At 40.1% G+C, this 24,874-nt stretch overlaps 1 protein-coding gene across 1 annotated transcript in view; it reads left to right on the top strand.

Annotated features, from left to right (window-relative positions):
- The window catches only part of CRLF3 (cytokine receptor like factor 3), a 254,077-nt gene that overhangs the window by 198,997 nt on the left and 30,206 nt on the right, over positions 1–24,874 (top strand). The window contains exon 7 of the mRNA XM_053707409.1: positions 21,880–21,992. Within this exon, the coding sequence (XP_053563384.1) occupies positions 21,880–21,992 (113 nt within the window). The remainder of the gene's footprint in view (positions 1–21,879; positions 21,993–24,874) is intronic.

The following is a 24,874-nucleotide window of genomic DNA, read 5'->3' as shown; positions in this document are numbered from 1 at the left end:
AATTTTCTTTTTTGAAAGATTACCGTTTATAAGAAGTGAAGAATAAGCTTTTTTGTAGATCTTTGAGATGAATTTAAAGCCGTGTCCTTTGATACCAAAATGATCTAACCCATGCAGCAAGTGATCCCAAGATATTGAATCAAAAGCCTTCTCCGCGTCTACGGATAAAATGGCTCTATCCTTACCTGATTTCTCATTCTTCTCTTTCTGAGTTGGGTCCTGGTTCCAAAAATTAATCTAATAAAATTTCAACTTTTCGAAGGTTACAGGATACATTGCGACCGTTCATAAAACCTGTTTGGTCTATGTGGATTATTTTATGTAAGGAACCCTTAAGTCTGTTAGCAATAATGGAGAGAAGTATTTTGTAATCTGCATTTACAACCGATATAGGTCTGTACGAGGCAGGCTGTTAAGAATCTTTCCTCTTTTTTGGGATTAACGTAATATTCGCTATAGAGAAGTCATTGGAAATATTAGCGGCGGTTATATAATAGTTATTAAAGAGGACCTGCAGGAAATTACTAATCTCTTCAGCGAGTATTTTGTAAAGTTCTATTTGGATATCATCAGGTCCAGCTGCCTTATTCAGTTTGGCATTTTTAATCGTCAGCAAAATTTCTTCCTTAGAAATTGGGGCATTAAGAGTCTCTAACTCAAATGAAGAGAGTTGCGGGGTTATTAACTTAGCCCAAAACAGATCTCTGTTAGTAGTATCTGTATCTTGTGCAGCATATAATTTCTGGAAGTAAAAACGCTCTGATATCTTTGTTGTCAGAATATCTCGTTTGATCATCCTTGATAGCAGATATAAAGTTTCTACTTTTATTATTCTTGGTGACTCGTGCCAAATATTTGGCAGAGTTACCATAGTGACCTTTAAAGCGATTCGTAAGTTTTGACTTTGTCTCTAAACATTGTTGTTTAATGTATATATCTCTTTCGGTTCTACTATGGGAGTACTGTAACCAATTGAGTAGGGTGGAGCTTATAGCGGTTAAAATTATTTTTAACCTGGTTAGATAGTTGTTTTTCTTTCATTAAATGTTTCTTTTTATAGTGGCACATGTATGCCTTGATTTGACCTCTAAGGACAGCCTTAAAGGCTTCCCAAAATACCTTACTTTTATTGAGATAAGAGGAATTATTTCGATAGTATTCCTGTCATTGCATTTTTAACCAGTAAATGAATTTACTATTAATTAGATACCGGGGAAATATGAAACTAAAATTTTGGGTGTTCTCTCTTTAACCTGAGTATATGTCTAGTGAAATTATCGCATGGTCTGAGATAATGATGTCATAGATCATAGGACTTGAGTTGGACAAAAGGAGCTGTTCTGACATTAAAATATAATAGATTCTAGAAAACGTAGAATGTGATTTGGACTCGCATGAAAAAGAGGTATCTGGAAATTTGATCCTCCAAATATCATTAAGTTTAAGGGATAAACAAATTTTTTTTTAAGTATTTGGTTGCTTTATTATCTTGTCCTTTATTAGGAAACATTCTATCAATTCTAGGGCAAAGTACCATATTAAAATCGCCTCCCAATATCAGTCTAAAACTACAATATGGATATAGTTTCTTTTTAATTGTGTCCCATAAGAGCATTGAAAACTGATTTGGTCCGTAGACGTTACATAAAGTGTACTCAAGACCTCTTAAGGAAATATGTATTATTATGAACCTATTATTAGGGTCACATTCAGTTTCAATAACTTGATATTCTAAATTCTTGTTAAATAAAATTGCTACACCACATTTACGGCTCATACAGGGGGTTGCAAATACTCTTCCTACACAGCGTGACTTAAGTTTAGGGAGTTCTATATCTTTAAGATGTGTCTCTTGTAAGAACACAATGTCGGTGAATGTTTACCTAACTGAGATATAATCTGTTTACACTTTATGGGAGGCGTTATTCCGCCCACATTCCACGATAGAATCTTAAGTAGTCCTGTCATAGTACCTTGCTTAGCAAACAATATTTGGTCCTAAAAAAGCAGAAAGCCAGGACGGGGAGAGCCGAGAGAGAGAGAAAAAACAACAACAGAGAAAACCTAATTTAAAATAACCTGCGTAGAACATACATCTAACCAGTAACATCGGGTAGTCAAATATATCCCACAAATATTTCAAATCAAAACCCGAACAACCAAAAAAATAAGAAATAACCAATTTGAAATCGCACATTGTAGACATTGCAATTAGAGCCTAACTCGTAGGATTATTAATTTATAGTTTCTCTTTGGTGAGAAAATCTCTAGCTTCTTTACTATTGTTGAGTGTTCATGTATTACCATTATTCTCCACTAATATTTTAGCCGGATATATCATCCTCACTTTGTAGCCTTTGTCTATCAATTGAGGAAAAAATGGGAACATCTCCTTCCTTTTAATTTGCGTTTCGTTTGAAAAGTCTTGGAAAAGTGAATTTTTATGGTTATCAACAGTTAAGGGTAGATTTTTGTGATAATATTGGAAATATTCTAGCTTATCTTGGAAATTTAAAACTTTAAATATGAGCATCCTGTCTCGAGAGGAACCATCTTGATTAAATCTTTTTGGTCCTACTCTATGTGCTCTTTCTATGGCTATGGGTAGTTTTTATTTCGGGAAACCTAATGTTTGTGGAAGGAGCTGGGAGGTAAAAAGTAATAAGTCAGCACCGGGGTCTCAGGAAGGCCCACCAGTCTGATATTGTTGCGCCTGGCGTGATCTTCAATATCCTCCATTTTAGCTGTTAACATAAGTATATTGTTATCATATTTATTTACTATATCTTCTTGAATATGAACTGATCTTCTATATTGGAGATCCTGCCTTCCGCTTCCGCTAGCCTAGACGCGCCTGTTTTAAATCACATGCTATAGCTGCTATTTCCGTTAATAACCAAATAGTGAAGCCAAAGCTTCAAGATAGAGAAAGTGCGCTAACAAGCTGAAAGTATACACACCATATAAGGAATTGAAGTGAAAATTTAATAAACATATAGAATAAGATACACAAATATATACACTAAAAATAGGGACGTCTCCCTGTAATGTAAATACAACTAGGAAAAAATCCTAATGAAAAAACAGGTTAAAACCTATAAATGATGAATAATGCAGATACTAATTGATAATCTATGACATAAAAAAGATATAGCATTAGAATGATAATTAAAAGATATGGCATAACAGTGATATCATAAAATAAAACTTAAAAGACAAGCACCAAGTTCATATGTATCAACACAGTGCAGGTGGCCGTATGCAAATGAATGCCGATATTGGAACAGTGGAAAGAAAATAACGGCTTGTACCACAAATAGATACAGTTTACTGTACCGTAAGTCAAGAGAGTGTTCAGAGGGTGTTACCGAGGAGAAGAAATCCTTCGGTCAAGGCTTGGACCGCAGCTGCAGTAACTGCCGTTCCTGGAGATAGAAGTGTGCAAACCTCTGCACATGTGAGTCGGCGTCTGACGTCACAGGCTTCTCATCGGCTCCTCTCAGGGTGTTACTCGCTGCTCCAGCAGCGTAAAGGAAAAGCAGCTGATTGCTGTGTCCTGGTGGGAACTTTCTGTGAAGGCAGACTTGGCTGCTGTAGGTATGTTTAATGATCCAATACAATAGTGGGGCACAAGTTATCCCTCACCTTGGGATATTCAAAGATGCTGGTAACCCGGGTTTAAAGTTGCAGTACAGGCTGTACTGAAATATCCCTTGCTGTTTCAAAGTCACAGTGTCACAGTGTCACAAATGCAAGCGACGTGTTTCGCCCTCCCTTGGGCTTTATCAATCTTGATAAAGCCCAAGGGAGGGCGAAACACCAAGTTTGCCTTCACAGAAAGTTCCCACCAGGACACAGCAATCAGCTGCTTTTCCTTTACGCTGCTGGAGCAGCGAGTAACACCCTGAGAGGAGCCGATGAGAAGCCTGTGACGTCAGACGCCGACTCACATGTGCAGAGGTTTGCACACTTCTATCTCCAGGAACGGCAGTTACTGCAGCTGCGGTCCAAGCCTTGACCGAAGGATTTCTTCTCCTCGGTAACACCCTCTGAACACTCTCTTGACTTACGGTACAGTAAACTGTATCTATTTGTGGTACAAGCCGTTATTTTCTTTCCACTGTTCCAATATCGGCATTCATTTGCATACGGCCACCTGCACTGTGTTGATACATATGAACTTGGTGCTTGTCTTTTAAGTTTTATTTTATGATATCACTGTTATGCCATATCTTTTAATTATCATTTTTATGCTATATCTTTTTTATGTCATAGATTATCAATTAGTATCTGCATTATTCATCATTTATAGGTTTTAACCTGTTTTTTCATTAGGATTTTTTCCTAGTTGTATTTACATTACAGGGAGACGTCCCTATTTTTAGTGTATATATTTGTGTATCTTATTCTATATGTTTGTTTATTAAATTTTCACTTCAATTCCTTATATGGTGTGTATACTTTCAGCTTGTTAGCGCACTTTCTCTATCTTGAAGCTTTGGCTTCACTATTTGGTTATTAACTTGTATTTGATACATACAGAGATTGTATCTTTAGAGTAGTGTTTAGCAATACCTTCCTTTAGCGCGCACTAATCCACCCAATTTGATTTGCTATTTCCGTTATTTTACCATCCAGTTCCTTTCTAATACTATCGAGCTGAGGGGAAAAAAAACTCTGACAACTGCATCATTAAAGAAGAATGGTCTGGGTGGGTACTTTGTGGTTCAGGGATATTCTCAATACTATTATCCATCATTTTGGGTTTCTTATCATTTGCTTTTGGTGGCATTATTGGTGATCGAATATTTGTTTGAGTGATTAATCTTTCCATATAGGGATAGGTGTAAATATATGTGGTCTCTAGGTGTGTGTAAAAAAGTGAATGTAGTGATATCAAATATCACAAGAGAAAAAAACTATACAAACTGTGAAAAAAAAGAAGAAAAAAAACAAAAAAGCTTTGTAGTGTGAAGTATATATGCCCCCTAATAGGTGTATAGATTTTTGTGGGTTTTTTTGTTTTATTGTTATATAGGAATATAACGTGAGTGTATATACTTATCAGTACTAGTGAGGAAAGACATTCAATATGTATTTAATACCAAAATGGTGGAATTACAAAAGTAAATCTAATAGAGTTCTTATTTTATTTTTCCCTTTTCCTTCCTTCCCCTTCTCTTTTTTCCCTTTTTTATTTTCCCTTCCCCTCTTCCTTTTTCTTTCTTTTTTCCCTCCTTCCCTTTCTTCCCTTTTCCCCTTCTTTTCCTCTATCCCAGATAACTAATGAGGATAAAAATTAGTCAGATGGACAAGGATTGCTTGTGACCACAACAATACTAAAGTACTCCTATAATAAAACTTAATAAAAGTACAAATCCTATGTATTCACAATAAACCATGTAGGAAACCCAACTTCTATAGGTGCAAAAGGGAATTTATTTTTTTCCCCTTTACAGTGGTTTTTACAGAACTTTTGCAATGACTATCTTAACACATTGTTATCCTTTAACATTTAGGTACAATCAGAAAACTATATTGCATACCTTTACCGCAACCAATATATCTTAAATAATATTTCACTCAGAAGTTATCTATAGATATGGCCAAAGATAATTAACAAAAATTATTGGTCAATCTTAGCATGTCAAAATAATGTCTACCTTAATATTACAGTAGGTAATTATGCACAGTTTTGTATAAGAGGACGGGAGGAGAAAAAAAACATGAAGCTGGAAGTTGTAAGCATAATTTTTTGGGGAACTAGCAATTAAAAGGATTGTCCCGTTAAAGAATATGGTCTATATGTAGAATATCTTCACAGCGTACTCATACAAGTGTTACTAACAGTTCAGACTTTTGCTGCATATATAGATTTTTAGCCCAGTTCAAAAGGGTATCCCCTAGTGTTTCTTCTTATTTAGATCAAATTCTCATAAAGACCCAGATGCTGTTTGCCAATACATAGGGTTAGCTTAATCACCTATGGAGATATAGATCAGCCTTGCCAATGAGCCAAAAAATAAAGTAGGTTTTTACATCCACAAAGGAAATTCAGTAATTTAGCTGTAGAATGTGTGAAGATGTATGCACCACTTGCCAGAGAGAGAAAAAGCGTATAGCTGATAAATCAGGATAGCGTCTCTGTTTTTAGGCTTCTAACTGCTATCTGGCCCTTATCACAGAATTTCCAGAAGAGTTAAAACATCAAAGATGAAATGTTTTTCACAAGAACTTGCCAATACTTGTACTTTTCCCTTTTAATTCTTTTGATACCCGGTATAGTTGGCAACTTGTCGACCAGAGGGACCACCTGTGACAGGAGAAGAGCATAACAATACCTTTACTCCAGGGGGACTTGAATCCTTCCTAGGCGTTCGACGACCAAGAAGCTGGTTAGCTGGTTTCGGATCACTCCGGTAACCAGCCCACCTGCCTCAATCAACGCCTTGCTGTTCTAACCTGACCACCTGGAGCACTGAGTAATGTGCCGCTTCTGCTGCTCTCTCCTCTTAGCTTCCGGAACACAAGCGGGGTCTGCTCTTGCTCACTAAACCGGTAACCTTTTCTGGTCACTGTCTTCTGAGCGGGTTCCGTATACGAATCTCCCTAAGTGGCGTGTGCCACTCCACCTACTCAGCAAGGTATAGACATCCTCCTCCGAGAGCTATTTGGATCTTAATAGCTCAGGTGCCCAGCAACCAGCTTGCCAAAACACTTGCGAGACAATGGGCTAGTGGATATGGGGCATGGGGAAACTGTAGAGCCTCTAACACGAGGACGCCGGCTCGTGCTTCTCCCACACCCCAAACGGAAGTTGGTTATCCCCCCATTACTACTCAGGTTCTGTAGCTTTTATTACACTATTAAGTTGCTTTAAAGCATTATTGGTTTATTTTTATATATTTGTAGTACATAAGAGAAACTGTCTTGCAACTCCGCCTTGTGTGCAACGCCGTCCCTTGCTCATGGCCAATCGTGTGTGAGCAGGGTCTGTCAATCTCCCCAATTAGATAAATCTAGAGTGATTGAGGAATGCCACTTTACAGATGACATAGTGGGTCTGATGACCGCTGCTTCTTAACTCGCAGCTGAAGGAGCTCTGACATTGCTATAGCAGCTTCTGAAATTGAGCCCTTAGGTTCAAGCTTAAAGTCTAAAGAAGAAAAATATATGACAGGAGGAGAGGGGAGAGTTGTATATAGCGGATCCCCTTTCCACTAAATCCTGTGGACCACATATTATTAGAGAAAGAAAATGTGCTTCATTATTGAAGTGCCAGCTACAGATTAATCTGTTTTTTAGGCTTAGTATATTTCTCTTGTAAGGTGTATCCAGTCCACGGATCATCCATTACTTGTGGGATATTCTCATTCCCAACAGGAAGTTGCAAGAGGACACCCACAGCAGAGCTGTAATATAGCTCCTCCCCTAACTGTCATACTCAGTCATTCTCTTGCAACTCTCAACAAGCAAGGACGTTGTAGGAGAGAGTGGTTAAATATAGCTAGTTTATTTTCTTCAATCAAAAGTTTGTTATTTTTAAATAGTACCGGAGTTGTGCTATTTTATCTCAGGCAGTACATAGAAGAAGAATCTGCCTGAGGTTTCTATGATCTTAGCAGGTTGTAACTAAGATCCATTGCTGTTCTCACATATGTCTGAGGGGATTACACAGATGAGGTAATTTCAGCGAGAGAATGGCGTGCAGTTTATTCTGCTATCAGGTATGTGCAGTTATAATTTTTTCTAGAGATGGAAAACACTAGAAAATGCTGCTGATACCGGATTAATGTAAGTTAAGCCTGAATACAGTGATTTAATAACGACTGGTATCATGCTTACTCCCAGTGGTAATACCCTTATGATATTGCAATATAAAACGTTTGCTGGCATGTTTAATCGTTTTTATATATGCTTTGGTGATAAAACTTTATTGGGGCCTAGTTTTTTCCACATGGCTGGCTTAAATTTTGACTAGAAACAGTTTCCTGAGGCTTTCCACTGTTGTAGTATAAAAGTTACAGTTGGTGCAGTTAAAATTACAAACTGTGACATCCAGCTTCCCTCAAAGGCCTTCTGAATGCTATAGGACATCTCTAAAGGGCCCAAAGGCTTTCCAAAGTCGTTTATTGGGGAACCTAGGGCCACAGCTTGCTGTGGCAGTTGGTTGTGACTGTTAAAAAACGTCTATTTCGTTTTTTTGATTCGTTTTTTGAACTAAGGGGTTAATCATCCATTTGCAAGTGGGTGCAATGCTCTGTTAGCCTATTATACACACTGTAAAAATTTCGTTTGATTTACTGCATTTTTTCACTGTTTTTCAAATTCTGACAAAATTTGTTTCTCTTAAAGGCACAGTACCGTTTTTTATATTTGCTTGTTAACTTGATTTAAAGTGTTTTCCAAGCTTGCTAGTCTCATTGCTAGTCTGTATAAACATGTCTGACATAGAAGAAACTCCTTGTTCATTATGTTTAAAAGCCATGGTGGAACCCCCTCTTAGAATGTGTACCAAATGTACTGATTTCATTTTATGCAATAAAGATCATTTTCTGTCTTTAAAAATTTTATCACCAGAGGAATCTGACGAGGGGGAAGTTATGCCGACTAACTTTCCCCACGTGTCAGACCCTTTGACTCCCGCTTAAGGGACTCACGCTCAAATGGCGCCAAGTACATCTAGGGCGCCCATAGCGTTTACTTTACAAGACATGGCGGCAGTCATGGATAATACACTGTCAGCGGTATTAGACAGACTACCTGAACTTAGAGGTAAGCGAGATAGCTCTGGGGTGAGACAAAATGCAGAGCATACTGACGCTTTAAGGACCATGTCTGATACTGCCTCACAATATGCAGAAGCTGAGGAAAGAGAGCTTCAGTCAGTGGGTGATGTTAATGACTCAGGAAATATACCTGATTCTAATATTTCTACATTTAAATTTAAGGTTTTAGCTGCTCTGAATGACTGTGATACCATTGCAGTGCCAGAGAAATTGTGTAGACTGGATAAATACTTTGCAGTGCCGGTGTGTACTGATGTTTTTCCAAATACCTAAAAGGTTTACAGAAATTATTAATAAGGAATGGAATAGACCAGGTGTGCCGTTCTCTTCCCCTCCTATTTTTAGAAAAATGTTTCCAATAGACGCCACCACACGGGACTTATGGCAGACAGTCCCTAAGGTGGAGGGAGCAGTTTCTACTCTAGTAAAGCGTACTACTATCCCTGTCGAGGACAGTTGTGGTTTTTTTAGATCCAATGGATAAAAAATTAGAGGTTACCTTAAGAAAATATTTATTCAACAAGGTTTTATCCTACAGCCCCTTGCATGCATTGCCCCTGTCACTGCTGCTGCGGCGTACTGGTTTGAGTCTCTGGAAGAGGCTTTACAGGTAGCGACTCCATTGGATGACATACTTGGCAAACTTAGAGCACTTAAGCTAGCCAATTCTTTTATTCTGATGCCATTGTTCATTTGACTAAACTAACGGCTAAGAATTCTGGTTTTGCTATACAGGCGCGCAGAGCGCTATGGCTTAGGTCATGGTCAGCTGACGTGACTTCAAAATCTAAGCTACTTAACATTCCCTTCAAGGGGCAGACCCTATTCGGGCCTGGTTGAAGGAGATTATTGCTGATATCACTGGAGGAAAAGGTCATGCCCTTCCTCAGGACAGGTCCAAATCTAGGGCCAAACAGTCTAATTTTCTTGCCTTTCAAAACTTCAAGGCAGGTGCGGCATCAACTTCCTCTAATAATAAACAAGAGGGAACTTTTGCTCAATCCAAGACGGTCTGGAGACCAAACCTGACCTGGAAAAAAGGTAAGCAGGTAAAAAAGCCTGCTGCTGCCTCTAAGACAGCATGAAGGAACGGCCCCCTATCCAGGAACGGATCTAGTAGGGGGCAGACTTTCACTCTTCGCCCAGGCGTGGGCAAGAGATGTTTAGGATCCCTGGGCGTTGGAAATTATATCCCAGGGATATCTTCTGGACTTCAAAGCTTCCCCCTCAAAAGGGAGATTTCACCTTTCACAATTATCTGCACACCAGATAAAGAGAGAGGCATTCTTACACTGTGTACGAGACCTCCTAGTTATGGGAGTGATCCATCTAGTTCCAAAGGAGGAACAGGGACAGGGTTTTTACTCAAATCTGTTTGTGTTTCCCAAAAAAGAGGGAACCTTCAGACCAATTTTGGATCTAAAGATCTTAAACAAATTCCTCAAAGTTCCGTCGTTCAAGATGGAAACTATTCGTACCATCCTACCACTGATCCAGGAGGGTCAATATATGACTACAGTGGATCTAAAGGATGCTTATCTTCACATTCCGATACACAAAGATCATCATCGGTTTCTCAGGTTTGCCTTTCAAGACAGGCATTACCAGTTGTAGCTCTTCCCTTGGGATTAGCTACAGCCCCAAGAATCTTTACAAAGGTTCTAGGGTCGCTTATGGCGGTCCTAAGGCCGCGGGGCATAGCAGTAGCCCCTTATTTAGATGACATCCTGATACAGGCGTCAAACTTCCAAATTGCCAAGTCTCATACGGACATAGTACTGGCATTTCTGAGGTTGCATGGGTGGAAAGTGAACGAGGAAAAGAGTTCTCTATCCCCACTCACAAGAGTTTCCTTTCTAGGGACTCTGATAGATTCTGTAGAAATGAAAATTCACCTGACGGAGTCCAGGTTATCAAAGCTTCTAAATTCCTGCCGGGTTCTTCATTCCATTCCGCGCCCTTCGGTGGTTCAGTGTATGGAAGTAATCGGCTTAATGGTAGCTGCAATGGACATAGTGCCGTTTGCACGCTTACATCTCAGACCGCTGCAACTATGCATGCTCAGTCAGTGGAACGGGGATTACACAGATTTGTCCCCTCAACTGAATCTGGACCAAGAGACCAGGGATTCTCTTCTCTGGTGGCTATCTCGGGTCCATCTGTCCAAAGGTATGACCTTTCGCAGGCCAGATTGGACAATTGTTACGACAGATGCCAGCCTTCTAGGTTGGGGTGCAGTCTGGAACTCCCTGAAGGCTCAGGGATCGTGGACTCAGGAGGAGTCTCTCCTTCCATTAAATATTCTGGAACTAAGAGCGATATTCAAGGCTCTTCAGGCTTGGCCTCAGTTAGCAACTCTGAGGTACATCAGATTTCAGTCGGACAACATCACGACTGTAGCTTACATCAACCATCAAGGGGGAAAGAGAAGTTCCCTAGAGATGTTAGAAGTTTCAAAAATAATTAGCTGGGCAGAGATTCACTCTTGCCACCTATCAGCTATCCATATCCCAGGTGTAGAGCACTGGGAGGCGGATTTTCTAAGTCGTCAGACTTTTCATCCGGGAGAGTGGGAACTCCATCCGGAGGTATTTGCACAACTGATTTATCGTTGGGGCAAACCAGAACTGGATTTCATGGCGTCTCGCCAGAACGCCAAGCTTCCGTGTTACGGATCCAGGTCCAGGGATCCCAAGGCGACACTGATAGATGCTCTAGCAGCGCCCTGGTCTTTCAACCTGGCTTATGTGTTTCCACCGTTTCCTCTGCTCCCTCGACTGATTGCCAAGATCAAGCAGGAGAGAGCATCGGTGATTCTGATAGCACCTGCGTGGCCACGCAGGACCTGGTATGCAGATCTAGTGGACATGTCATCCTTTCCACCATGGTCTCTGCCTCTGAAACAGGACCTTCTACTTCAGGGTCCTTTCAACCATCCAAATCTAATTTCTCTGAGGCTGACTGCCTGGAGATTGAACTCTTGATTTTATCAAAGCGTGGCTTCTCCGAGTCAGTTATTGATACCTTAAGACAGGCACGAAAGCCTGTCACCAGGAAAATTTACCATAAGGTATAGCGTAGATATCTTTATTGGTGTGAATCCAAGGGTTACTCATGGAGTAAGGTCAGGATTGCTAGGATATTATCTTTTCTCCAAGAAGGTTTGGAAAAAGGATTGTCAGCTAGTTAAGCGTCTGGCAGATGTTCCAGACGTTCAGGCATTTTGTCAGGCTTTAGTTAGAATCAAGCCTGTGTTTAAACCTGTTGCTCCACCATGGAGCTTAAACTTGGTTCTTAAGGTTCTTCAAGGAGTTCCGTTTGAACCTCTTCATTCCATAGATATCAAGCTTTTATCTTGGAAAGTCCTTTTTTTTTTTTTTTTGGTAGGTATTTCCTTGGCTCGTAGAGTCTCTGAGCTATCTGCCTTACAATGTGATTCTCCTTATCTGATTTTTCATACGGATAAGGTAGTCCTGCGTACCAAACCTGGGTTCTTACCTAAGGTGGTATCTAACAAGAATATCAATCAAGAGATTGTTGTTCCATCCTTGTGTTACACAATCTGGACGTGGTCCGTGCTTTAAAGTTTTACTTACAAGCTACTAAAGATTTTCGTCAAACATCTGCTTTGTTTGTTGTCTACTCTGGACAGAGGAGAGGTCAAAAGGCTTCGGCAACCTCTTTTTCTTTTTGACTAAGAAACTTAATCCGCTTAGCCTATGAGACTGCTGGACAGCAGCCTCCTGAAAGGATTACAGCTCATTCCACTAGAGCTGTGGCTTCCACTTGGGCCTTTAAAAATGAGGCTTCTTTTGATCAGATTTGCAAGGCGACAACTTGGTCTTCGCTTCATATTTTTTCAAAATTTTACAAATTTGATACTTTTGCTTCTTCGGAGGCTATATTTGGGGGAGAGGTTTTACGGGTATTGGTTCCTTCCATTTAAGTTCCTGCCTTGTCCCTCCATTCATCCGTGTACTTTAGCTTTGGTATTGGTATCCCACAAGTAATGGATGATCAGTGGACTGGATACACCTTACAAGAGAAAACACAATTTATGCTTACCTGATAAATTTATTTCTCTTGTGGTGTATCCAGTCCACGCCCCGCCCTGTCATTTTAAGGCAGGTAATTTTTAAATTTAAACTACAGTAACCACTGCACCCTATGGTTCCTCCTTTCTCGGCTTGTTTTCGGTCGAATGACTGGCTATGACAGTTAGGGGAGGAGCTATATTACAGCTCTGCTGTGGGTGTCCTCTTGCAACTTCCTGTTGGGAATGAGAATATCCCACAAGTAATGGATGATCCGTGGACTGGATACACCACAAGAGAAATAAATTTATTAGGTAAGCATAAATTGTGTTTTCATGGCTATGTTAAACTTGGCATGTTGGTGCATCTTGGGCAATTCTATATCCTAAATTGTTGTTCCCACAGAAACTGCAAATTGAAAATCTTCAATTTAAGATTGGAAAATTAACTATATAATCCCCATTACATCACAACCACAAAACTATCATTAAAAATTGTTTGATTAAATCACAGTAAAAAATCCTGTGAAACTCTGTACTGCAAAAAATCAGAAAGGGATTCAAGGTAATTACTTTTACATAAGCCTTGACAGATATGTTTCACCTATGTAATCTGACAGCAAGAAAAAAACATGATGATCAAGGTTGTGGTAGATGAAGGGACCTGCAGTTTCCCATCTTAACAAAGACACCGTTACATTTGCACGTCATTGCCACTGTTAACACTCATACTTTGCAACACTAACAAATTGTTCTGTGTCCCTTTTAAGGTTTATGCTACATACATTGAATGTCGTAAGAATTTTTAATGACATTTTAGTTTTTTGTAAAATAACTTCATCTCATTATTTATTTCATTGCAGTCGTTACTGTGCTTAACACTTTGGTTTTATTCTATAATGATTGCTGTGAAAATATCACTATGGTATGCTATGTTTTAACCACATTGATGGGTATGACAAACCGTTCTCATCATGCAGATCGCAGCCTGTGTGCGTATGATGAGGCGTTCTCATAGTGCAGGGGGATCGCCAATCACAAGCTGTTTTTTGCAATCCCCCACACTACAGAGTGGGGGTCATTAGTGGCCTGGTGGACGGCACTCCCCTTCAATGGGAGGGCCCAACATATGATGACATCACAAAGGAGCAGACTAGTTACAGTAGCTGCAAGGGAACTGGATGGGGGAGGCCATTCATTCCTCTCAACCTCAGCTCCCTTAGCAGCTACAGATGATCGAGAACCCTCACCTGCTCTTTCAAATAATATAGCCCCCAAATTAAAGGGACAGTCAACACCAGAATTTTTGTTGTTTTAAAAGCTAGATAATCCCTTAATTACCAATTCGCCAGTTTTGCATAACCAACACAGAATTATAAACGTTTTACCTCTGTAATTACCTTGTATGTAAGCCTCAGCATACTGCCCCCTTATTTCAGTTCTTTTGACAGACTTGCATTTTAGCCAATCAGAGCTGTCTCCATGGTAAATTCACGTGCATGAGCTCAATGTTATCTATATGAACCACATGAACTAATTCCCTCTAGTGGTGAAAAACTATCAAAATGCATTTAGATTAGAGGCGGCCTTCAAGGTCTAAGAAATTAGCATATGAACCTCCTAGGTTTAGCTTTCAACTAAGAATACCAAGAGAACAAAGCAAAATTGGTGATAAAAGTTAATTGGAAAGTTGCTTAAAATTACATGCCCTATCTGAATCATGAAAGTTTTTTTTGGACTTGACTGTCCCTTTTAAAAAATATATGTATATATAAAATATGGGTTTCACTTGGGAGGGTATGTTTAGGGACACATAATAATAAAAAAAAATTTTTAAAAAATGTTTATAGACCTTCAATAAAGTTTATTTTACATTGTACAAGTGTCTTTATTTAAAAAAAAACACAAAAAAAAAAAACATATTGTCAGAATAGCAGTGGTAACAATGATCACCTAGCAGAAAAAATGTGCCTTTATTTCTACTCGGGGTTAGCACAGGAATATGAAAAAGACTGCAACTAAAGGGTTGAATAATTTTGACAAAAATGTTGCTGTTTAATTATTGATCATAAGCACGACTGAATATGTGTATAATGTTTATCCTCCTTTTGTAGCAACTGTATTTATTCTTTCTTTCTTCTTGACGTTTTCAAATGTTACATTGTTATAGTATTTATTGTATTCTGTTACTTCTCTTCCCTTCTGTCTATTTACCTCTCTGAAGAACCATTGCCTGGGTTTAATCACTAGATAAGCCGTTGTTTTATGGTCACAAAGCTTTGGATAATAAATAAATTGCCTATTTCGGTGGTAGTTCTACACTTAGAGGGTATCCTCACAAGGGCATCATATATGGGCATCCATAACTGAGTGCAGCGGTTCCTCCTTATATACTTACATAATACTCAGGTTGCAGACATATCTCCTAGCTGCATTTTATTGTTTGCCTGTTAGAATTAGACATTACAATTACATTTTGAGAGCTAAAAAATTAATACATATTTGGTACCAAAGAGATTGTTATCCAGCTTTTTCATTAGACATCATGTATAGATTTCATATATAGATTTGTGAAAAGCTAGGATTTACCAGTGGAACAAATAAAGGGGACTTTCAGTCATGAAGTATAAAATCTCAGGCAGCCCACGGCAGAACGCTATTTTGCTGTGAGGTGACGTCTCCACCTCTTAACAAATAACCGTGCGTCTCAGCTGGCGCCAAACAATAGCCCACACGGCTATTGGCCAAGAGGTGGAAATGTCACCTCACAGCTAAATAGCGTTCTGCCGTGGACTGCCTGAGCAACTCAGTGCGGCAAACGCTTCAAGCAAATAAAATAATTTTCAGCATGAATTACTTTTATACTTCATGACTGAAAGTCCCCTTTTATTTGTTCCACTGGTAAATTCTAGCGTTTCACAAATGCTAGGATTTAATATCACGTAGTTTAGTATGTTTCTATGGTGTTCCTAAAAGGGACAATGTGCTCAGGGAAGCAAGCATGAATATTTCTCCAACATTGGTGTGTCCGGTCCACGGCGTCATCCATAACTTGTGGGAATATTCTCTTCCCCAACAGGAAATGGCAAAGAGCACAGCAAAAGCTGTCCATATAGTCCCTCCTAGGCTCCGCCCACCCCAGTCATTCTCTTTGCCGCTGAACAAGCAGCATCTCCACGGAGATGGTGAAGAGTATGTGGTGTTTAGTTGTAGTTCTTTATTCTACTATCAAGAGTTTGTTATTTTAAAATAGTGCTGGTATGTACTATTTACTCTGAAACAGAAAAAGATGAAGAGTTCTGTTTGTGAGAGGAATATGATTTTAGCAGCAGTAACTAAAATCGTTTGCTGTTTCCACATAGGACTGTTGAGATGAGATAACTTCAGTTGGGGGAAACAGTTGGCAGACTTTTCTGCTTAAGGTATGACTAGCCATATTTCTAACAAGACTGAGTAATGCTGGAAGGCTGTCATTTTCCCCATCATGGGGACCGGTAAGCCATTTTCTTAGTCTCAAACAGAATAAAGGGCTTAATATGGGCTATAAAACTGGTAGACACTTTTATGGGCTAGATCGATTGCTTTATTTGGGCATTTTATACAGCTTGATGTTGAAATTCACACTTTATAACTTTGGGGAATGTTTTTTTTACGTCAGGCACTGGTTAGACACCTTCCCAGTCAGGAAGGGCCTTCTATGTAGTAGGCAGAGCCTCATTTTGCGCCATTACTGCGCAGTTACTTTTGAGAGCTGGACATGCAGCTGCATGTGTGTGGGTCCGGAAGTAGTTGAAAAGGTTCCTAGAAGGCTTCATTTGGTATCGTATACCCACCTGGGTTTGGTAAAGTCGCAGCAAAGGCTGTAGCTGGGACTGTAGAGGGGTTAAAACTGTAAACGGCTCCTGTTTCGTCATTTTAAGGGTTAAAGCTCTGAAATGCTTTGAATGCTTTAAGACACTGTGGTGAAAATTTGGTTAAAATTGAACAATTCCTTCATAGTTTTTCACATATTCAGTAAAAAAGTGTGCCCTGTTTAAAATTTAAAGAGACAGTAACGGTTTTGTTTTTAAAACGGTTTTTGTATTTTATTGACAAGTTTAAGCCTGTTTAACATGTCTGTGCCTTCAGATAAACTATGTTCTGTATGTATGGAAGCCAATGTGTCTCCCACTTCAAAATTGTGTGATAATTGTGCCATAGCGTCCAAACAAAGTAAGGACAGTACTGCCACAGATAGTAAAGTTGCCCAAGATGATTCATCAGATGAAGGGAGTAGACATAGTTCTACATCATCTCCTTCTGTGTCTACACCAGTTTTGCCCACGCAGGAGACCCCTAGTATTTCTAGCGCTCCAATGCATGTTACTATGCAACAATTGACGGCAGTAATGGATAACTCCATAGCAAATATTTTATCCAAAATGCCTGCATTTCAGAGAAAGCGCGATTGCTCTGTTTTAAACACTGTAGAGCAGGAGGGCGCTGATGATAATTGCTCTGTCATACCCTCACACCAATCTGAAGTGGCCATGAGGGAGGTTTTGTCAGACGGGGAAATTTCAGATTCAGGTAGAATTTCTCAACAGGCAGAACCTGATGTTGTGACATTTAAATTTAAATTAGAGCATCTCCGCGCACTGCTTAAGGAGGTGCTATCTACTCTGGATGATTGTGACAACCTGGTCATTCCAGAAAAATTGTTCAAGATGGACAAGTTCCTAGAGGTTTCGGTGCACCCTGACGCTTTTCCTATACCCAAGCGGGTGGCGGACATAGTGAATAAGGAGTGGGAGAAGCCCGGCATACCTTTTGTCCCCCCTCCTATATTTAAGAAATTATTTCCTATGGTCAACCCCAGAAAGGACTTATGGCAGACAGTCCCTAAGGTCGAGGGGGCAGTTTCTACACTAGCTAAGCGCACTACTATTCCTATCGAGGATAATTGTGCTTTCAAAGATCCTATGGATAAAAAATTGGAGGGTTTGCTTAAAAAGATTTTTGTACAGCAAGGTTACCTCCTGCAACCTATTTTGTGCATTATTCCTGTCACTACAGCAGCGTGGTTCTGGTTCGAGGAACTAGAAAAGTCGCTCAGTAGAGAGACTCCGTATGAGGAGGTTATGGACAGAATTCACGCACTTAAGTTAGCTAATTCCTTTATTTTAGATGCCGCTTTGCAGTTAGCTAGATTAGCGGCGAAAAATTCAGGGTTTGCAATTGTGGCGCGCAGAGCGCTCTGGCTAAAGTCTTGGTCAGCGGATGTATCTTCCAAGACAAAATTGCTTAATATCCCTTTCAAGGGTAAAACCCTTTTTGGGCCAGAATTGAAAGAGATTATCTCAGACATCACTGGGGGTAAGGGCCACGCCCTCCCACAAGATAGGCCTTTCAAGGCCAAGAATAAGTCTAATTTTCGTTCCTTTCGCAATTTCAGGAACGGACCGGCCTCCAACTCTGCAGCCTTTCTTACATTGTGTAGAAGACCTGTTAAAAATGGGAGTGATACACCCAGTTCCAATTGTGGAACAAGGAATGGGGTTTTACTCAAATCTGTTTGTAGTTCCTAAAAAAGAGGGAACTTTCAGACCAATTCTGGATTTAAAGATTCTAAACAAATTTCTCAGAGTGCCATCGTTCAAAATGGAAACTATTCGAACGATTTTACCTTCAATCCAGGAGGGTCAATTTATGACTACCGTGGATCTAAAGGATGCGTATCTACATATTCCTATCCACAAAGATCATCATCAGTTCCTAAGGTTCGCCTTTCTGGACAAACATTACCAGTTTGTGGCTCTCCCATTCGGGCTAGCCACTGCTCCAAGGATTTTCACAAAGGTACTCGGGTCCCTTCTAGCGGTTCCAAGACCAAGGGGCATTGCAGTGGCACCTTACTTGGACGACATTCTGATACAAGCGTCGTCTCTTTCAAAGGCAAAGGCTCACACAGACATCGTTCTGGCCTTTCTCAGATCTCACGGGTGGAAGGTGAACATAGAAAAGAGTTCCCTGTCTCCGTCGACAAGAGTTCCTTTTTTGGGGACAATAATAGATTCTTTAGAAATGAAGATTTTCCTGACAGATGTCAGAAAGTCAAAACTAAACACTTGTCAAGTTCTTCACTCTGTTCCATGACCTTCCATAGCTCAGTGCATGGAAGTAGTAGGGTTGATGGTTGCAGCAATGGACATAGTTCCTTTTGCGCGAATTCATCTAAGACCATTACAACTGTGCATGCTGAAACAGTGGAATGGGGACTATACAGACTTGTCTCCAGTGATTCAAGTAGATCAGAAGACCAGAGACTCACTCCGTTGGTGGCTAACCCAGGATCACCTGTCCCAGGGAATGAGCTTCCGCAGACCAGAGTGGGTCATCGTCACGACCGACGCCAGTCTAGTGGGCTGGGGCGCGGTCTGGGACTCCCTAAAAGCTCAGGGTCTATGGTCTCGGGAAGAGTCTCTTCTCCCGATAAACATTCTGGAACTGAGAGCGATATTCAATACTCTCAGGGCTTGGCCTCAACTAGCAAAGGCCAGATTCATAAGATTCCAATCAGACAACATGACGACTGTTGCTTACATCAACCATCAGGGGGGAACAAGGAGTTCCCTGGCGATGAGAGAAGTGACCAAAATCATAAAATGGGCGGAGGATCACTCCTGCCACCTCTCTGCGATCCACATCCCAGGAGTGGAAAACTGGGAGGCGGATTATCTGAGTCGTCAGACATTCCATCCGGGGGAGTGGGAACTCCACCCGGAGATATTTGCCCAGTTGACTCAATTATGGGGCATTCCGGACATGGATCTGATGGCGTCTCGTCAGAACTTCAAGGTTCCTTGCTACGGGTCCAGATCCAGGGATCCCAAGGCGACTCTAGTGGATGCATTAGTAGCGCCTTGGGCCTTCAATCTAGCTTATGTGTTTCCACCGTTTCCTCTCATTCCCAGGCTGGTAGCCAGGATCAAACAGGAGAGGGCCTCGGTGATCTTGATAGCTCTTGCGTGGCCACGCAGGACTTGGTATGCCGACCTGGTGAATATGTCATCGGCTCCACCATGGAAGCTACCTTTGAGACAGGATCTTCTAATACAGGGTCCATTCGAACATCCAAATCTAGTTTCCCTCCAGCTGACGGCTTGGAAATTGAACGCTTGATTTTATCTAAGCGTGGATTTTCGGATTCTGTGATAGATACTCTGGTACAAGCCAGAAAACCTGTAACTAGAAAAATTTACCATAAAATATGGAAAAGATATATCTGTTGGTGTAAATCCAAGGGATTCTCATGGAGTAAGATCAAAATTCCTAGGATCCTTTCTTTTCTTCAAGAAGGTTTGGATAAGGGATTATCAGCGAGTTCTCTAAAGGGACAGATTTCTGCTTTATCTGTCTTGTTACACAAACGACTGGCAGCTGTGCCAGATGTTCAAGCTTTTGTTCAGGCTTTGGTCAGGATCAAGCCTGTTTACAGACCTTTGACTCCTCCCTGGAGTCTGAACTTAGTTCTTTCAGTTCTTCAAGGGGTTCCGTTTGAACCTCTACATTCCATAGATATCAAGATGTTATCTTGGAAAGTTCTGTTTTTGGTTGCTATTTCTTCTGCTAGAAGAGTTTCTGAGTTATCTGCTCTGCAGTGTAATCCGCCCTATATGGTGTTCCATTCAGATAAGGTTGTTTTGCGTACTAAACCTGGTTTCCTTCCAAAGGTTGTTTCCAACAAGAATATTAACCAGGAAATAGTTGTGCCTTCTTTGTGTCCGAATCCAGTTTCAAAGAAGGAACGTTTGTTACACAATTTAGATGTAGTTCGTGCTTTAAAGTTCTATTTAGAAGCAACAAAGGATTTCAGACAAACGTCTTCTCTGTTTGTCATTTATTCTGGCAAGAGGAGAGGTCAAAAAGCTACTGCTACCTCTCTTTCCTTTTGGCTGAAAAGCATCATCCGATTGGCTTATGAGACTGCCGGACGGCAGCCTCCCGAACGCATCACAGCTCACTCTACTAGGGCTGTAGCTTCCACATGGGCCTTCAAGAACGAGGCTTCTGTTGATCAGATATGTAAGGCAGGGACTTGGTCTTCCCTGCACACTTTTGCCAAATTCTACAAATTTGATACTTTTGCTTCTTCGGAGGCTATTTTTGGGAGAAAGGTTTTGCAAGCCGTGGTGCCTTCCGTTTAGGTAACCTGATTGGCTCCCTCCCTTCAGCCGTGTCCTAAAGCTTTGGTATTGGTTCCCACAAGTTATGGATGACGCCGTGGACCGGACACACCAATGTTGGAGAAAACAGAATTTATACTTACCTGATAAATTACTTTCTCCAACGGTGTGTCCGGTCCACGGCCCGCCCTGGTTTTTTTAATCAGGTTTGATGAATTTCTTTCTTTAACTACAGTCACCACGGCACCCTATGGTTTCTCCTGTTTTTCTCCTGTCCGTCGGTCGAATTACTGGGGTGGGCGGAGCCTAGGAGGTACTATATGGACAGCTTTTGCTGTGCTCTTTGCCATTTCCTGTTGGGGAAGAGAATATTCCCACAAGTTATGGATGACGCCGTGGACCGGACACACCGTTGGAGAAAGTAATTTATCAGGTAAGTATAAATTCTGTTTTTCTTGTATTGAGAGTGGCTGTAGGAAACCCCATTGACATGGGTTTGGCTCTCCCACCCCCACTAAAAGGTTGATTTCTGCTGATACCTCTTGTTGGCATATCTTTTATATAGCTTATACTGCATTATTGAAATTTTCTGTTGTTTCGCCAGGCAAAAGAAGCTATTTCAGATTTAGAAAATAAATAAAAGGTCAATAACGTATTTGTGAGCAATATAATATACTCCAACTGGAAAAATGCACAATTGGGAACAGAGGAGAACATTTTACAGAACACTTACCTTTAATGAAGAAATTTGTTAAATAAATAATCTCTTATTTACCATTTACTATATTACTGTGTTGAAGCTAGGTACAACATCTGCTCCTATATTATGCTACCTATCTCTCTCACAATAGTCGGTTACATAACCATAAACATGATATGTATGTTTCTATAGAGTGGAAACCACTGGGCAACCAGATAAGCGAGATAGTATTGGCGTCTGTGTGGAAAAACAGTGCGGTCATGTATCCCTGCAGAGAGATAAGGCTGTGTGCATCAGCACAAGCGGTAAGTACAAACCGTTTAGGTAGCACTACATCAAGAAATCAAACTCCTCTCCATTTTCACAGTGTTGCTATTAATTTCTTTAGTGTTATTTAATACAATAACAACTCTCAGTATACATATTCAGCTTTTGGTTTACCTAGTAGAGTTAATGTCGCAGTTGAAGGGACATGATGATTCTCAGCATATTATTATTGCACTATTGCTTGTTGCAGGGGTTAAACACATAGTTTAAAATCAGCTCCAGAGCAGTAATGCACTGAGAGCTAGCTGGACACATCTGGTGAGCCAATGACAAAAGGCATTGTGTGAAGCCACCAATCACTAGCTATCTCATACTAGTGCATTTTCAACAAAAGATACCAAGAGAACAAATCAAATTTGATAATAGAAGTAAATTGGAAACTTCTTAAAACTGCATGCTCTAGCTGAACCATAGAAGTTTAAAGGGACATTAAACACTAAATAAATGCTAGATGGAATGATGCAAAGAAAAGATTACTCTGAGAATAGCAAAATAAGTGTAAAGATTTAGTGCCTATAAAACAATGGGATCTGCCATGTTCTAACTTAGATTACTTTCTCTGCTGTGGCCAATTAGGGACAGTTATAAATAGGTCACTAGAGTGTGCAGCCAATGAATGTGTGGAATAAAAAAAGTGTTCTGCACTTCCATTTCTAACTGAATTATAGAGAAAAGGGGACAAAATAAATAACGAACGTATATTGTAGAGTTTTTATATATATATATAATATGTATGTATATATATATATATATATATGTGTGTATATATATATATATATATATACATACGAATTAACATTTTATATTTCGATCTCAAAGTGTTTAATATCCCTTAGACTTTTATATTTCTTTAATGTTTAAAGTTCTTCACTAGCAAATGTAGGTGCAATCTGACTGGTTAATCTACAATATTGTTTGATGTTAATTTGACCTACTTCTCTATGTCATACCATCATATCCGTTACTCTGTGTACTATAACTAGCTGACATTTTATACTTGCTGCTAACCTTTACAGCTGTACTTTCTTCTTCTCTGTTTAAAATAAAATTAGACACTGTGTATATTTGCTTATATAGAAAGTAAACGGTAGAGGAATAAATATTCTCCAGGATTATATATGCTAGCTAATGCCTAGATACATTTGTAAGATTTATGTGCCTATGATAAATATGGGGGGGAAATTAAATGAATGCCAAGTCCTGACATCTTTTTATATTAAATGACTTTTTTTATACTCAGTGTACAAAAGTGTTATTATTATTATTGGCTGGCATTTAAGAGAAATTGATGATAAGGAAAATACATCCCCTACATATGAGATTTGTACTTTAAGGTCAAGTGAACACCAAGCTAAAACAAATCTCCATTATATTTAAAGGGACATAAACAGTGGTAGTACGCCCGAGATGCCATGCAGGAGCTGCTACAAATCAGATTTAAAAATAAACTTTTTTTTTATGATTAGATCCTCACCACCTGCTTTCCCGTGGGGCCAATCTCTGCACTAACAGTGGCATGGACTGCTAAGTGTACACTTAACTACTAATCGATGCACATGGTGTCAATTACAATTTGTTTTTAAGGGGACTAGATCAGCCTTTTCAATGCACTTTGCATTACAACTAGCCTCGCTATAGCATGCTGGGGCTGTACTCAATTGATGTCTGTTCCTTTAAAGGGGCATGAAAATCAGAATTACACTTTCCTTAATACAACGAGAGTCCACAGCTGCATTCCTTACTGAATACTGAACCTGGCCACCAGGAGGAGGCAAAAACAACCCAGCCAAAGGCTTAAATACCTCACCCTCTTCCCTCATCCCCCAGTCATTCTTTGCCTTTCGTCACAGGAGGTTGGCAGTGAAGTGTCAGAAGATTTCGGAGTAGTTCCTTAGGAAGGGTATCTGCCCTTTGAGATGGGACTGGAGTTTTATGTAGTGTTGTCAGCATCTCAGTGAGAGCTTTGACGAAAGTTAGATTCTGGAGATAAAGGCAGAGTCTATTCTGCGAACCCATCCGGACTCAGATTAACAGCTCTTTAGCAATCGGTGTTGACGAGTTTCACTGCCTGCTTTTTCTCACTCAAGTCGATGTCACACTTGAGAGGCTGTATTTCTGTTCCACAGCATGGATTCCAGTAAGATCGTCTCAATTTTTACACATATTGCAAAAGCTAGAAGACAGTGTCACGGTGTTGCTCCTTTTATCTATATGGAATTAAGGGCTAATATCTCCCGAGGGGGATTATGAACAGTTGGGTTTTAGCATATATGCTTTATTCAATTTATGCTGCTTTATGTGTAAGATGTTTATGGGCTCATAGGCTGAGATGGAACATACAGGTTTCACTTTTAAGGTTGCGCAGCTTAAAAGCTTGGCTCGCTTTTTCTCATAGCAGGGATGGTCCTACATTGCGCACCATGTGACCGGAATGGTCGAGGCTTCCATTTCCTTTCTCTTGACCGAGTTACTACCGGAGAGGAGTTTTATCTCTGTTATGTCTAGGTCATAGGAGGTGGTGAGTGCCCCCGCCATTGGGGGTATAAAGGTGCCATTTTTTTATTTAAAATAAAGTTTTTTTTTTCTGTAGTCCTCCACATATCATACTTTAGCTATGGAGGATTCTGATTCATTAGAGGGTTCTCCCTCTTTTTCAAAGAGTAATGCCTATTTATATTGTGAGGGAGTTCTGGAATATCCGCCCTCTCAATTATGTTCCATATGCCTTGATAAGGGGATTATATCAAATAAGGTTGACATGTTTGATACCACTGAGCCGCCCACCTCTGAGGAGTCCTCGTCCAGCATCTTTGTATACACATGCAGCTTCCCATTGCACTGCTAATCCTCCATATAGATG

This window comes from Bombina bombina, chromosome 1 (genome assembly GCF_027579735.1).
Source record: "Bombina bombina isolate aBomBom1 chromosome 1, aBomBom1.pri, whole genome shotgun sequence".
Lineage (NCBI taxonomy): Eukaryota > Metazoa > Chordata > Amphibia > Anura > Bombinatoridae > Bombina > Bombina bombina.
This window is presented reverse-complemented; position numbering and strand designations above follow the sequence as displayed.